The sequence below is a fragment of the Miniopterus natalensis genome, chromosome 3 (genome assembly GCF_054644295.1).
Source record: "Miniopterus natalensis isolate mMinNat1 chromosome 3, mMinNat1.hap1, whole genome shotgun sequence".
NCBI lineage: Eukaryota > Metazoa > Chordata > Mammalia > Chiroptera > Miniopteridae > Miniopterus > Miniopterus natalensis.
In genome coordinates, this window is record NC_142083.1 from 73844777 (window position 1) to 73857915 (window position 13139).

At 52.2% G+C, this 13139-nt stretch overlaps 2 protein-coding genes across 5 annotated transcripts; both read left to right on the forward strand.

Moving 5' to 3' along the window:
- Positions 1-310: 310 nt before the first annotated feature.
- PCOLCE (procollagen C-endopeptidase enhancer) lies at positions 311-5432 on the forward strand. 2 transcript variants are annotated; one of them, XM_087815564.1, is made up of 10 exons: positions 311-489; positions 1325-1433; positions 1877-2135; positions 2338-2412; positions 3004-3128; positions 3655-3791; positions 4129-4412; positions 4673-4750; positions 4888-5058; positions 5197-5432. In XM_087815564.1, the coding sequence occupies exons 1-10, from the start codon at positions 395-397 to the stop codon at positions 5361-5363; spliced, it is 1500 nt and encodes a 499-aa protein (XP_087671690.1). In that variant the 5' UTR covers positions 311-394; the 3' UTR covers positions 5364-5432. The 2 variants fall into 2 exon arrangements, with proteins under 2 accessions (XP_087671690.1, XP_016073227.2); XM_016217741.2 differs by lacking the exon at positions 2338-2412 and having other exon boundaries at positions 316-489.
- Positions 5433-7374: 1942 nt separating this feature from the next.
- On the forward strand, positions 7375-10649 carry MOSPD3 (motile sperm domain containing 3). Of its 3 annotated transcripts, none has more exons than XM_087815565.1 (6): positions 7375-7425; positions 7882-8147; positions 9040-9115; positions 9335-9564; positions 10137-10301; positions 10424-10649. In XM_087815565.1, the coding sequence occupies exons 2-6, from the start codon at positions 7943-7945 to the stop codon at positions 10453-10455; spliced, it is 708 nt and encodes a 235-aa protein (XP_087671691.1). In that variant the 5' UTR covers positions 7375-7425; positions 7882-7942; the 3' UTR covers positions 10456-10649. The 3 variants fall into 3 exon arrangements, with proteins under 3 accessions (XP_087671691.1, XP_016073226.1, XP_087671692.1); XM_016217740.2 differs by lacking the exon at positions 7375-7425 and adding an exon at positions 7694-7717; XM_087815566.1 differs by lacking the exon at positions 7375-7425 and having other exon boundaries at positions 7796-8147.
- Positions 10650-13139: the final 2490 nt, after the last annotated feature.

Below are 13139 nucleotides of genomic sequence, written 5' to 3' on the forward strand. Positions count from 1 at the left end.
ATCATGAGCAGGGCTGGAGCATCTTTGGGAAGGACTAGAGGCTGTGTTCACAGGATGCTTGGGCACTGGACCGAATGGGCTTCTAGGTGACATTACTTGATGCCTAGATTAGGCTGAGGGCCTGGTGCTCCCTTGGCTCTTCATTGCTCCACCCACTACTTAGGTCAATATTTATGTGTCCTGTACCTAGAGAGGCCCCTGGACTCACCACTGTCCCAGCTCTACTCTCCCTGTCCCGCCTTCCCCACCGCCCTCCCCACTGGCCAGTCCCCACGCCCACACACCCGAGGCTGCCTCATCTGGCACTGATTATCCCTGCTGCTGCCGCCGCTGCTGCTGCTAAACTCAGCTGCTGCCTCTGTCTTGAGGACCCCAGCGCCTCTCCCCACAAGCCATGCTGCTTGCTGCCACAGCCTCCCTCTTGGGGCCCCTCCTCACTGCCTGGGCCCTGCTGCCTTTCGCCCAGGGCCAGACCCCCAACTACACCAGGTAGGTCTCTTGGCACCTTCCAGTTAGCTTGAGTGAGCTTCAAAAGCCAATTCCTGAGGGGTTATACCTACAGATCTTGTGGATTCTTTTGCTAACACATTACCCAGCGATCTCCCAGTCCCTACCCCTCTCTGGCCCCCAAGTCCATCCTCCCTACTGCAAGACCACTGTCTCCTGAGCACTGTCACCAATGCTCCCCATTTCTTCAACCTCTGTCTTCTGCCTTCTAATTCACCCAGACCCTTGGCCCCCTCCATGGAACCTGAGAAAGTCAAAACCTTGAACTTGCCTGGTAGCTGCACATCTGGACTCCAGGAAAGAATTAGAGATTATGGGGGAAAGCGGGGGCAGCAAGTGGGAGACTTGGGAGTCAGATACTCCAGTAGTTAGCTGGAACAGAAGCAGAGAAAAGGCTGAGAATTCAGGGAGCCTGGTCTCCAGGTTCAATTTGAGGGCCATCACTGCTGCTGCTCCCTCAACTCTCTGCTCCCTCCCCCGCACAGACTCGTGGCCCTGTCTACATCTGGAAGTAGTTAGGCAGCTGCTGTGGACTGCCTGGCAGTGCGAGTGGGGAGAATAAGAAGGGGGGCTGAGGAGGATTCCGGGAATTCCTGTTGGGTTGGGGGTGGGGACTGGGGGTTGGAGGCATAGCCAAGTTGCTGGCCCCAGTTTTTCTTGATCCTCTAGTATTTCCCACCTCAATTCCATCTTGGTTGGCTGAGGCCCTCCCAGATCCCTTAGGCCTTTCTCCATCCCCCAGGCTTCCCTATCATTACCCTATCCCAGTCTGTCCACTACTCCCCCACCCATGGCTGACCCCTCTTCTATCCTCCAGACCTGTGTTCCTGTGTGGAGGGGATGTGACTGGGGAGTCAGGTTACGTGGCAAGTGAGAGTTTTCCCAACCTCTACCCCCCCAATAAGGAGTGCATCTGGACAATAACGGTGAGAAGGCCCCTCTGGTCACTACCCCTTGTCAAAGTTTCCACGGCCTGGGTCCAGGCAGCCAAAGGCCCTCCCCCAGCACCACTTCTCCCTAGGGAAGTCCAAGCCCCTCCCCTCCAGTCACTGATGGCATAAATGTCCACAATAATATGTGCTAAGTGTCCTCACTCATAGGCCTTAATTCAAAGTCGTCTACTCCATCCCAACTTCATTCCTGCCCCCCTGTAATCTCTCTACTGACCTTAAGTCTTGTGCCCTGCACAAGCCACAAGCCTGATGCAGAGCACAGGCCCTCTGTTCTGCATCCTGTTGGGGTCCCTTCAGGCCCCCATCTTGTTCAGGCCCAAGTTTCTCTAGGAAATGCTTGGAAAAAGAGAAGTGCCCTCTTCCTGGGTTGTGTATAACCTGACTTTGCAGGTCCCCTCCCCTGTTTCTGCAATCAGGTACCTGAAGGCCAGACTGTGTCCCTCTCCTTCCGCGTTTTTGACCTGGAGCTACACCCTGCCTGCCGATATGATGCTCTGGAGGTCTTTGCCGGGTCTGGAACCTCAGGCCAGCGGCTAGGACGCTTCTGCGGGACCTTCCGGCCGGCCCCCATAGTCGCCCCAGGCAACCAGGTGACCCTGAAGATGACAGCAGACGAGGGCACGGGAGGAAGAGGCTTCCTGCTCTGGTACAGCGGGCGGGCCACCTCGGGCACTGGTGAGACCTCCCTCACCTTCACCTTCCCCTTCCCCTTCTCCTGGCCCCGCCCTGGCAAGTCCCCACACCCAGCCTTAACCTCCACCCCAAGACCCTAGGTCCCCATTGCCTCCTTTTCCCTTTTTCCTCACTAACTGCCCCTCCAGTCCCTCCTCCCCGTCTTCTCTCCCCTCTCCCGCTCCCACCCACCCCCCTCTTCCAGGCCCCACCCCAGGCGCGAGGCGGAAATGGGTCACCGACCCGCGGGTGGAATGGGCGGCCTGGGGTTACTGGGACGGTGAGTAACTGCCCGCCCCCGTCCGCAATCGGGCTCCCTCTGACGGGCGCGAGGGGGCAACCCCGGGAAGGGGGACCAGGTTCCTCCAACCCAGGGCCCCCCTACACCCAGCCCGGGGTTCCCGATTGCGGTCCCATCACCCCCTCCTGGCGGCAGAAGTCTCCCCTAAAATGTTTAAGGCAGGGACCTCCCAAAAGGGCCTAGGTGGCTATGCCCCGATTTGAGGGGACACTCGCAGCGTGGGGACTCTCCAACCTGCAAAGGGGACTTCTCTGCCGGGAGGGGGAGATGGGATCTACCAGGGGAAGAGGAACGGTGTGGCAGCGGGTCAGGGGGAGGGGCAAGAAGGGGTGTGTCCAACCAATTCCTCCTACCCCTTCCACCGCCTGCCTGGGCGCCCGGAGGTCCTAGACTTCCCTGTGCCTCGCTGCTCCTCTGCTAACTTACCCATCTCTTTCCTTCCCCACTTCTCGTCCCCCCATCCTGAGACCCGACATCCGACCTTCCTGCACGAGCTCCCAACCTAGAGCTTTCTCAAGCTGACTGAGGGTCTCCACTACCCCCACCCCCACTCCTCTCTCCCCTCCCTAGAGCACCAATTTTGCGGGGGGCGGCTGGAAAAGGCCCAGGGAACGCTGACCACGCCCAACTGGCCCGAGTCTGATTACCCCCCGGGCATCAGCTGTTCCTGGCACATCATTGCGCCCCCAAACCAGGTACTGACCCCCTGCCCGGGCTGCCCTCAGGGCTCCGCAGGCGTCGTCCAGGGTGCAGCTAGCAAAGATTTATTGAACATCTACTATGTCCTAAGCACTGAGCTTGCGCTGGTGGGGAGCAAAAACAGACCCAACGTGCTTGCATGCAAACAAAAAATGTAAAATTACACCTGTGCTCAGCGAGGTATTTGATGCCGATAAACTGTGGTGTGTGTGTGTTTGTGTGTGTGTGTGTGTGTGTGTTTGTGGTGGTGGTGATGGTGGAGGTGGAGGTGGTGGAGGAGGTGGAGAAGGAGGTGAATTCTGGGTCTGTTCCTTGAGAATGAGCCAGGACTGGACCTTGCCCACTATTGCGGGGGACACCACTGCAGGCTTCCCGTGTATGTGATCCTCCGAGCTGTGGTGTGAATGCATTAAGAGGAGGCGCGAGGGGACCGGGGAAGTGAGAAGAGGCTTCTATAAGCATCCCCAAGGGGATAGTAGGTGGAGGAGGTGAGTCGCTGAGCAGCCTCTGCCATCTCACTAGGTAATCTCGCTGACCTTCGGGAAGTTTGATGTGGAGCCCGACACTTACTGCCGCTATGACTCCGTCAGCGTGTTCAATGGAGCTGTGAGCGATGACGCTAAGAGGCTGGGGAAGTTCTGCGGAGACACAGCCCCAGGGTGAGGGGGCGGGACCTGGGTGGGTGGCCCGTCAAGGTGTTTCCACCTCTCCAGGTGCTGGAGTCTGACCCCATGCTGCTGTTGGGATGGGAGGGACTTAGCTGAAGAGGTAGGATCTGCATCTGTGAGCCTCAAGCCAGTGGGTGGAGCAGGTAGGGTACCAGACTCGGCACCAGTCATGTGGCCCTTGGATAAAGAGGCAAGTGGGGCCTACGAAGTCCGGGAGCTAATGCAGCCAACTTGGGGTGGGGGCAGAGGTTAAAAGGCCAACGGCCTGAATATAGGCAGGGTGCAGGCCCACTTGACGCCTCCCCCAATGCCCTGCCGCCGCCTGCAGTCCTATCTCCTCTGAAGGGAATGAGCTCCTCGTCCAGTTCGTCTCGGACCTCAGCGTCACTGCCGATGGATTCTCAGCCTCCTACAGGACCCTGCCGCGGGGCGCTGCCAAAGAAGGGCCGGCTCGGAGCCCAGGGGAGGACGCCCGGCCAGGTCCCCCGCTCCTTGGCCTGAGCCCCAAGTTGGGCCCCAAGCCCGGAGCCACGCCCAAAGTCATACCGGAACCCCCACCTGCGGAGAAACCAAAAGCCTCGCCTGAGGCCCAGGCAACCCCTGTGGGCCCTGGTGAGTCTGGGAAGAGGGAGGAATGGAACTCAGACTGGGAGAACTGTATCCAAGAGTTCCTTCCTGGGCTCATTCATTCATTCATACAACACTCGCAGGTGCCACCTCTGTGCTAACAATGGCTGGTACTGGGTGCTGAGACCCAAAGCTGGATAGAACTCTGAACAAGTTCAGATCGATGAGGCTTTTATGGGGAAAGTAGTCCTTCCTACCTGCTGGGTAGGTCACACTCCACAAACAATGTCCCCTTCCCCTCCTAGATGCACCCAGTGTCAGCTGCCCAAAGCAGTGCAGGAGGACAGGCACTTTGCAGAGCAACTTCTGTACCAGCAACCTGGGTAAGAAGCCTCATGTACATGCTCTACATTTCCAGATCCTCTAACTTGCCCTCCTGTCCCCAAAGTGCCTCCTCCTCCTGGTTCCAGCCCTGTCCTGGCCTCCTGTCTCCTCACCTCTCACCTTCACTCTCCCACAGTGGTGACCGCAACAGTGAAGTCCATGGTTCGGGGCCCAGGGGAAGGCCTCACTGTCACTGTCAGTCTCATTGGTGCTTACAAAACTGGAGGCCTGGACCTGCCCTCTCCACCCACTGGCACCTCCTTGAAGTTTTATGTACCCTGCAAGCAGTGCCCCCCCATGAAGAAAGGTAATAGGGATGTGGGGTAGAGGAGAGGGGTACTTAGCTTCATGGAAATGATAGAGATGGTAGAATATAAGGGGCTCCAATGAAGTACATCTTCAAGGTATATAACATGAGCCCTCAATCTCTCTCTCCCCCTTCCAGGAGCCAGTTATCTGCTGATGGGCCAGGTGGAAGAGAACAGAGGTCCTATCCTTCCTCCAGATAGTTTCGTGGTTCTCTACCGGCCCAACCAGGACCAGATCCTCACCAACCTCAGCAAGAGAAGGTGCACCTCCCAGCCTGTTCGGGCTGCTAGGTCCCAGGCCTGAAATCCAGGCTAGCCTTGGCCCTTGGCCCTAGGGACCCATTTTTTACCCAAATAAATATTCCTTGACTGAGGAAGGGCTCACATATCCATTTCTATGGTTTTGGTGCCCACTTTGGAGATTTCTTTTCATTCATTCATTAAATTCAACAGACATTTACTACACAGAATAATCTTTTAAGAATCTAAGTTGGATCTTGTCGCTCCTTTGCTCAAAACTCCCCATATTTTCCACACGCATGCAAACACACACACACTGGTAACTAGAGCGTGTCCCCCAAAAATGTATACACTTTGAATAATTATAAAGGCAGTGTTTATTAAAATACATTTCATTTTTGCTATAGCCAGTGTGGCTCAGTGGTTAAAGTGTCGGCCCAAGCACCAAAAGGTGGTGGTTTCGATTCCCAGTCAAGGGCACGTACCTGGGTTTCAGGTTTGCTCCCTGCCCCAGTTGGGGCTCATGCTAGAGGCAACCAGTCAATGTGTCTTGATACATCGATGTTTCTCTCTCTCCCTTTCTCTCTCCCCCTCCCTCCCTTCCACTCTCTTTGAAAGGCAGTGGAAAAAATATCCTCAGGTGAGGATTAACAACAACAAAAAATACATTTCATTTTCAAAATTGAGCTATCAACTGTTAAAGTATGTATACATTTTTTGGGGACACCTTGTATTTAGAGGTAATAGATATATTAATGAGCCTGATTATAGTAATCTTCACAATGTACACAAACCAAGTTGTAGACCTTAAATATATACAATTTTTATGTCAAAGACATTTCAAAGCTGTTAAAAAGAAATTTTAAATACTCTCCTATAGTTTTCCATCAGTCTCAGAATAAAATCCAAAATGCTACTGTGGGCTAGAAGGCTCTAGAATCTAGATTATCTGCATCCTTCACCCTCCTCCCTCCCGCGTCTCTGATTATTGTCTCCCTTAAGGTCACTATTCCAATCACACTGGCTCCTTGAACTATTTCTAGCTCACTGGCTTTGCCTGTGCTATTCCCTCTATCTGGAATTCTCTTCAATAGGTATCTCTTGGCTCCATTCCTGCCTTCAATCAGATCTCAGCTCAAATTTCATTCTAGTCATTTGTTCATTCCAAATGGCTGGCATTAGCCCTGGCCAGGTAGCTCAGTTGGTTAGAGTGTCCTCTGATATGCCAAGATTGCAGGTTCGATCCCCTGTGAGGGATATACAAGAACCAATGATTGCATAAATAAGTGGAATAAAAAATAGATGCTTCTCTCTTTCAAAAATCAATAAAAATAAATGACTAGGCACTGTTTTAGGCACCAAAGGTACAACAAAACAAAGTCCCTGCTCTTGTGGAGCAGAGATATGGTGAAATAAACATAAGGACAAGTAGCTCTATGAGTGCTATGAAGAAAACAAAAGCATGATTAAGAGAACAAAGGGGGATTCTACATTTGATAGGGTGCTCAGGGAATGCTTTCGGACAATATCGACTTTGTTTTTGCTCCACTGCTAACCAATTGTGTAGCTTGGGGTAAGACTTCACCTTGCTGAGGTTTCCTTGTCTGTAAGAGTTGAAGATTCAGAGTGATAATGTAAGTGGCAGCGTTGGTAAATCTTAATTCCCTGCGTAAAGGTGAGTGATTTCCGAGTCCCGTGTATTAAGGAATCAGGAGAGGAACCGAGGATGAGACGAGTCCAACCTCCAACTAGTACTGTAGAAAACGGCTTTGGTCGCTGCAGAGGTTTCTAGGAGAGCCTGGGATCGAAGTGGAGAAAGACAGGGCTTCTTTGTGGGATGGGATTCTAGCGATCTGGACGGTCTCAGAGTGGGGAGGAAGGAACAAAGGCCGTCCGGGTTTCCCAGGGTAACTGCAGGGCTAGAGTTCCAGACGACACCCGTAGTTTCTGTTCCTACGATCTAGTCAAGCCCGTCTTTAAGCGCACCAATCGGCGTGTACTTATGGCGGAAACGAGGCCTTCCTGGCCAATGACAGAAACCGAATGGCGGAAGTGCCAAAACGGTCTCGAGCAGATGGCAGCCTTGGCCTGGTCACAAATTGATTGGCAGGTGCTGTGACCAGAAGGTGAGCATCATAGCAAGAGCGGCGATGGGAGGCGGAAGGCCAAAGAAGCACTGGCCCGAGCTGAGGGAGGGGTCGGAGGCACAGATACACGTCTCTGCGGGGCAAGCGGCGGAAAGAGCAGCTCCGGAGAAGACCGCTGGGGCTAGCGGTTCCAGGCCCAACACGGCGGAACTCCGGAAGGGGCGGGGCCTAGTGGAGCGGAGCTTTCCGAGTTGTTGAGCTGGCCTAGAGGCCGGGCCCCTTGTTGGGAGCTGCAAGGGGCCGGATTTGCCGGGTGGGCGTGACCATTGAGGTGGGGCTTGGGGCCTAAAGGGAAGGGGCAGGGCTGGAAAGGAAGGTTTCCGAGGCTTGGGCCTGGTCTGAGGGACCCCGATGTAATCGAGTTCCGCGGTGGCGGTGACATCAGTCCAGGCCGGCCCCACGATCTCATCGTTGCCTTTCGCCCCTCGCCCCTAGCTCGACTCCAGGCCCCTGTGCCCGGAGCTCAGCCCTCGGATGTCCACCGCCCAGAGCCTGCATGCGCCGCGGGGCGCCTCAGGACCAGGAGCTCGTGGGTTCCGGGGCCCCTGGGCAGGTGTCCCGGGGCGCCCCTCCTCCCTCTGGACCTGTTGTCCCGGTCCTCGTCTTTCCCCCGGATCTAGTGTTCAGGGCGGACCAACGGAGTGGACCCAGGCAGCTGCTGACCCTCTATAACCCCACGGGAGCCGCGCTTCGCTTCCGAGGTGAAGGGATGGGCGCCTCATGCTAGGGGTCTGGGGGCTGGCGGAAGGACATTGGGGGTCTTGCGTTGGTAAGAAACTTTTAAACCTACAGAGGATTTTTGTGAGTTTATTTGAGCCAAACTGCCAACAGTTGCTGGGAAGCAAAATCTCAAGGGATTGAGATAATGCCCCAGAGAATGGCAGTTTTGCGCTTTATTTTATACATAACAATCAAAAAAGAATATGGTAGTGGGTTATATGAAATCCATTGGTGACAGATTACGGAGGTGAGAGAAAGCAAAGCAGGGAAACTTCTGGGATTGGATGAAAAGTAAAATGATAGACACGTACATCTTTTACTTAAGTGGGTACAGGATAGTTAATAGTCAACAATTAACATGATAACAGTAATTATGAGGATTTATGGTCTCCACCCTGGTGCACTGGTTTTGCCCTGAGGGATCTGGGAAAAGGGGAGTTACCCTGACTTCCCAAAGGAATGTTATCTTGGATGCAAAAGACTATAGACAGGCTTAGTTAAGGTCAAGATTGACATTTGTCAAAGAAGATTCTAGCCTAGAACTTGACTACCTGCCATAAACTGCTTTTAGTTAAAAAGTTTTCATTTCAGACCATCCTTTTTAGTTACTTTAGGTCTCTGAGTTTGCAAGGCCGCTGCACAGGCCTTCCTTGAGCTTGTCAGGTTAGCATGTGGCCCCTTTTCTTCCATAGGGGCCTGTGTGGGCTGTAGGAGTCAGATGAGTATGGACTGAAGTCCAGCCTTGGCGGACTGGAAGAGTCATGTCCAGCCCTGGGGGTAGAAGGCAAGGGAGACTCTATTGTCCCTTCATGAGAAAGGTTTGTGTAGCATCTCATAAGCAATAGTCAGTCTCTCTGTGCCTTTATCCCTCAGTTCTGTGCACAGCACCTGCCAAATACACTGTTTTTGACGCAGAAGGATATGTGAAGCCTCAGTCCTGCATTGACATGTGAGTTGGGAATGTGGGGAAGCCAGAAGTCGCTGCTACCATTCTCTGACTAACTGAGCCATGGTCTAAGGTCTCAAACCTGGTCCTCTTCAAGCCTTTTTCTCAACCTTCTGTCAGCAACCCTATGGGAAAGTTTCCTGGGAGGGTGGGGCCTGGATGCACTTGGATCATTGCCTGTCACTCACTTCTCAATGGACCTCTCTCCCATCTTGGGACCAGTGTGATTCGCCATGTGGCCCCCATTGCCAGCCACTATGATGTCCAGGACCGCTTCCGCATTGAGCTGTCTAAGGAAGGAGCTGAGGGCCAAGTGTTGGGGCGCAAGGACATCACCTCGGTTTTGAGGGCCCCAGCCTACCCCCTTGAACTTCAGGAACAGTCTGACCCAACGCCCCACTCAGGGCCTCCTTCCTGGACAGCACCACCCACGACCAGACACCTCCCTGAGAGTGAGTTGGGGGATGGGAATTTTTGAGTTCTGTAGGGAGGGAGGACCTAGCATTACCTTAGAGATGAGCTCAGCTGGAGTTGCAGAGATATTCTGGTTTAGTCTTTTGTTTTTTTGTGGAAATGTTCTTAGATGAGATTTTATATCAGGTTAGGGAATAAGCAGATTTTGTTATTTCCCTGGTTTCTGGCTTCTACTTAGATGGAAAAGTTCTTCCTTAGCTTTAGCTTCAATATTCCTATCATCTGCCAGTTCGGTTCAGAAACTTGTACTGAGCAGTTATGCCACACCAAGTTGTATGCTGGGCCTGGGAAAAGGAATTCCCTGCCTGACAGACAGGTACACAGAAACCAGTAATCAGGCAGAATGAAGAGCAAAAAAAATACTGGGGGACCAGAGGAGAGAGGGTTTCTTGTGGCTGTGGGGACAGAGGCTCCAGGGAGAAGAGGACACTGGCAGTGTCCTGGAGGGCAATAAAAAGTGGATACACCTTCCATCTTCAGCCTCCTCCCAGGAGGACCTTGGGTTGGGGAGGAGTTGGGGCTAGAGCTTCTGACAAGCCTTGTTTCCCAGAATCCCAACCACAACTGGCCACCAGCTCCTTCTTCCTGTTCTTGCTGGCCGGTATAGTCTCCGTGGCCTTCCTGCTGCTCCCACTCCAGGATGAACTCGGCAGCCAGCTGCCCCAAATCCTGCATGTCTCCCTGGGACAAAAGTTGGTGGCAGCCTATGTCTTGGGTGAGCACAGTAGTGTTGAGGGGATCTGGGCCCCGGAGAAAGAGGGGTAGGGGCTGGGAAGAAGGCTCCCAGAGCTCCAGGGCTGCTCACATGACCTTGCTCTTTTCTTCTCCCCTCTCCAGGCCTCCTCACCATGGTCTTCCTCCGGACTTGAGTCCCTTGCTCAGCCTCCACCCCCCTCCCTAGGCAGGGGTGTGGACATGAGACAGCCACTGTGATGCTCATACCTTGCCTCGGCTCCTATTCCCTTCTTCTTGCCACTCCCTCCACCCTGGACAAAAACTACCCAGGGATTTGTATTCATTTTCCAAGTTGAATAAAATAAATTTGCAATATTAAACTGAGAAATGTAGGGAACATGCCCCTTTCTTCATACTTATTTTCCTCCAGTTCCTCCTACACCCATTCCCAGGGGACCCAGGCACCTGGGCCAGTGAAGAGGCCCAGCAAGAATTTAAAAGACCTGGGTTTTAGTTCTGGGGCTGCACTAAAAAAACTATGACCTTGAGCAAGTCCTTTAATTTCTCTGAGCTTCAGTTTCTATCCACTAAATGAGGGAATTGAGAAAATTGGTACTTACCCCCCAAACCCCCACCCCCGTCCCTTTGGCAACATCAGTTTGTTCTCTATTTAATGGGTTTGTTTCTGTTTTGTTTTTTTTGCTTGTTTTGAGTTTTAGATTCCACATGTAAGTGAAATACATTGTCTTTGTCTGACTTATTTCACTTAGCATAATGCCCTCTGTGTCCATCCATATTTTCATAAATGGCAAGGTTTCATTGTTTTATGGCTGAATAATATTCCATTGTGTGTATGTGTCACATCTTTATCCATTTACCTATTGATGGATACCTAGGTTATTTCCATGTCTTGGCTATTGTAAAGCATGCCACAATGAACATAGGGGTACATATATCTTTTCAAAGTATTGTTTTGTTTTCTTCAGATAAATGCCCAGAAGTGGTATTGCTGGGTTATATGGGAGCTCTATTTTTAATTTTTTGAGGAATCTTCTTACTTTTCACATAGTGGCTGCACCAAATTACAATCTCTGGGAAAGTTGATACTTTAAAAAAAAAAGTATTGATTTTAGAGAGGAAGGGAGAGAGAGAAACATTGACTGGCTGCCTCCTGCATGCCCCCTACTGGGGATCAAGCCTGTAACCTGGGCATTTGTCCTGACCAGGGATGGAACCGGCGACCTCTCTGTGCATGGGACAATGCTCAGCCAACTCAGCCATTCCGACCCTGGTGAAAGTTAGTTCTTAAGATCCCCTTTAGCACCCTAGCTGTTTTTGCTCAGTGGTTAGAGCATCAGCCTGAGGACTGAAGGGTCCCAGGTTCAGTTCCAGCCAAGGTCACACATACCTCCGCTTCAGGCTCAATCAGGTTTCATTGTTTCATGCCCTGGTCGGGGCATGTATGGGAGGCAACCAATCAATGTGCCTCTCTCACATCAATGTTTCTTTCTCTCTTCTACTCTCTCTAAAAAGCAATGGAAAAAATAGCCTGGGTGAGGATTTTAAAAAGAACCCCTTTAGCCCTATAAAATAGGATCCTGGCCTGGCCCGTGTGGCCCAGTTGGTTGAGTGTCATCCTATGCACCAAGAGGTCACCGGTTCCATTCTCTGTCAGAGCACATGCCTAGGTTAGGGGCTTGACCCCCAGTAAGGGTTGTGCAGAAGGCAGCAGATTGATGTTCCTATCTCCTTTACCCTCTCTCTAAAAAAAAAAAAAAAAATTTAAATTTTTTTTAAAAAAGATCCTGTCCCTATGCCAATGTACCTAAGCTAAAACATACCTTAAGATAAAAAACACCACCTGCTATAGAGCTCAAGTCTCACTGTCTTGAGCCATCTGAGCCTCTTGCCAGGGCTGCCTGGATACTTCCAATCCCCAGAACCCTCTTCTGCCTTTTTGTCCCTTTATCTGCTTTTATTTTGTCTCTTCCTTTGACTTCAACTTCCATGGGTCAGAAACACTGAGGTTCCTGAAGATGTGGGGAAATAGCATTGCCTGACATAACCTTAAGTTAGCCAGGCAGGAGACGAAGGCACAGTAAAATAAAGGCAGGCCCTCCTTCAGATGCAGGATGAGGGGGAGGAAAGGGAAAGGGGCATTCAGCATCATTGGCACATTGTGGATTGAGGACCAAAATCAGCAAGATAATGTTAAGAGAGACTCAGTCTGTTATGCCGCTGGAAGATTATCAGTTGTTTCAGCTTTACTTTGGGGGGCTTTCATGTCCCACATCCTGAGGACCTGGGTAGGACCTCTCACACCATACTGGGAGTAAGAGAGGACTAAGGATCCTGAGAGGCAGACCCTGGGATTTCTGCAGCTGCCCTGGGAGTGAGAACCAGGGCCACAGCCTGCTGAGACCAAGATGAAAGGTAAAGTGGTGCCAGCAATGCTTGTAATTCCCTGTCCTACTGCAGCCTCCAGCTCACAGGACAAAGATTGGCCAAAGGGGATCCTGGCAGGAGATCCCAGGCTGGGCCAACCCAGTGGTTGTTTGACCACTGCAGTCTTCTATGGCCCCATGCTCAGAAGGGGGTCCTGTGTTTGGGGTTAATGTTTTGTGGTCACTGTCTTAAAATTATTAATGATTCTACCTTTGAATTTATGTTTTGGAAATGAAGTCCATGGGACAGAGGAGTACGTGCTGGAGTCCTGCCTCTCCTGGATGGGCTCTTGACTGCTAGCTGCCACCCTCCTTCCCCAGCAGGAACCTGGGTGCAGGCACAGGGTGTCTCCAGGTGTAAGTCAGGGTCATGGTTGGGTACATCTGTACCAAGTTGTGGGATTGAACCCAGAGTGCCTATGGGAATCTGCCCC

Excerpts from the sequence above, each read along its gene's own strand:
- MOSPD3 (XM_087815565.1), top strand. The coding sequence starts at position 7,943 with ATGCGCCGCGGGGCGCCTCAGGACCAGGAGCTCGTGGGTTCCGGGGCC. Across the intron at positions 9,565-10,136 it reads GACCAGACACCTCCCTGAGA|AATCCCAACCACAACTGGCC; the intron begins GTGAGTTGGGGG and ends CTTGTTTCCCAG. Across the intron at positions 10,302-10,423 it reads GGTGGCAGCCTATGTCTTGG|GCCTCCTCACCATGGTCTTC; the intron begins GTGAGCACAGTA and ends TCCCCTCTCCAG.
- PCOLCE (XM_087815564.1), top strand. The coding sequence starts at position 395 with ATGCTGCTTGCTGCCACAGCCTCCCTCTTGGGGCCCCTCCTCACTGCC. Across the intron at positions 2,413-3,003 it reads GGCCTGGGGTTACTGGGACG|AGCACCAATTTTGCGGGGGG; the intron begins GTGAGTAACTGC and ends TCCCCTCCCTAG. Across the intron at positions 4,413-4,672 it reads GGCAACCCCTGTGGGCCCTG|ATGCACCCAGTGTCAGCTGC; the intron begins GTGAGTCTGGGA and ends TTCCCCTCCTAG.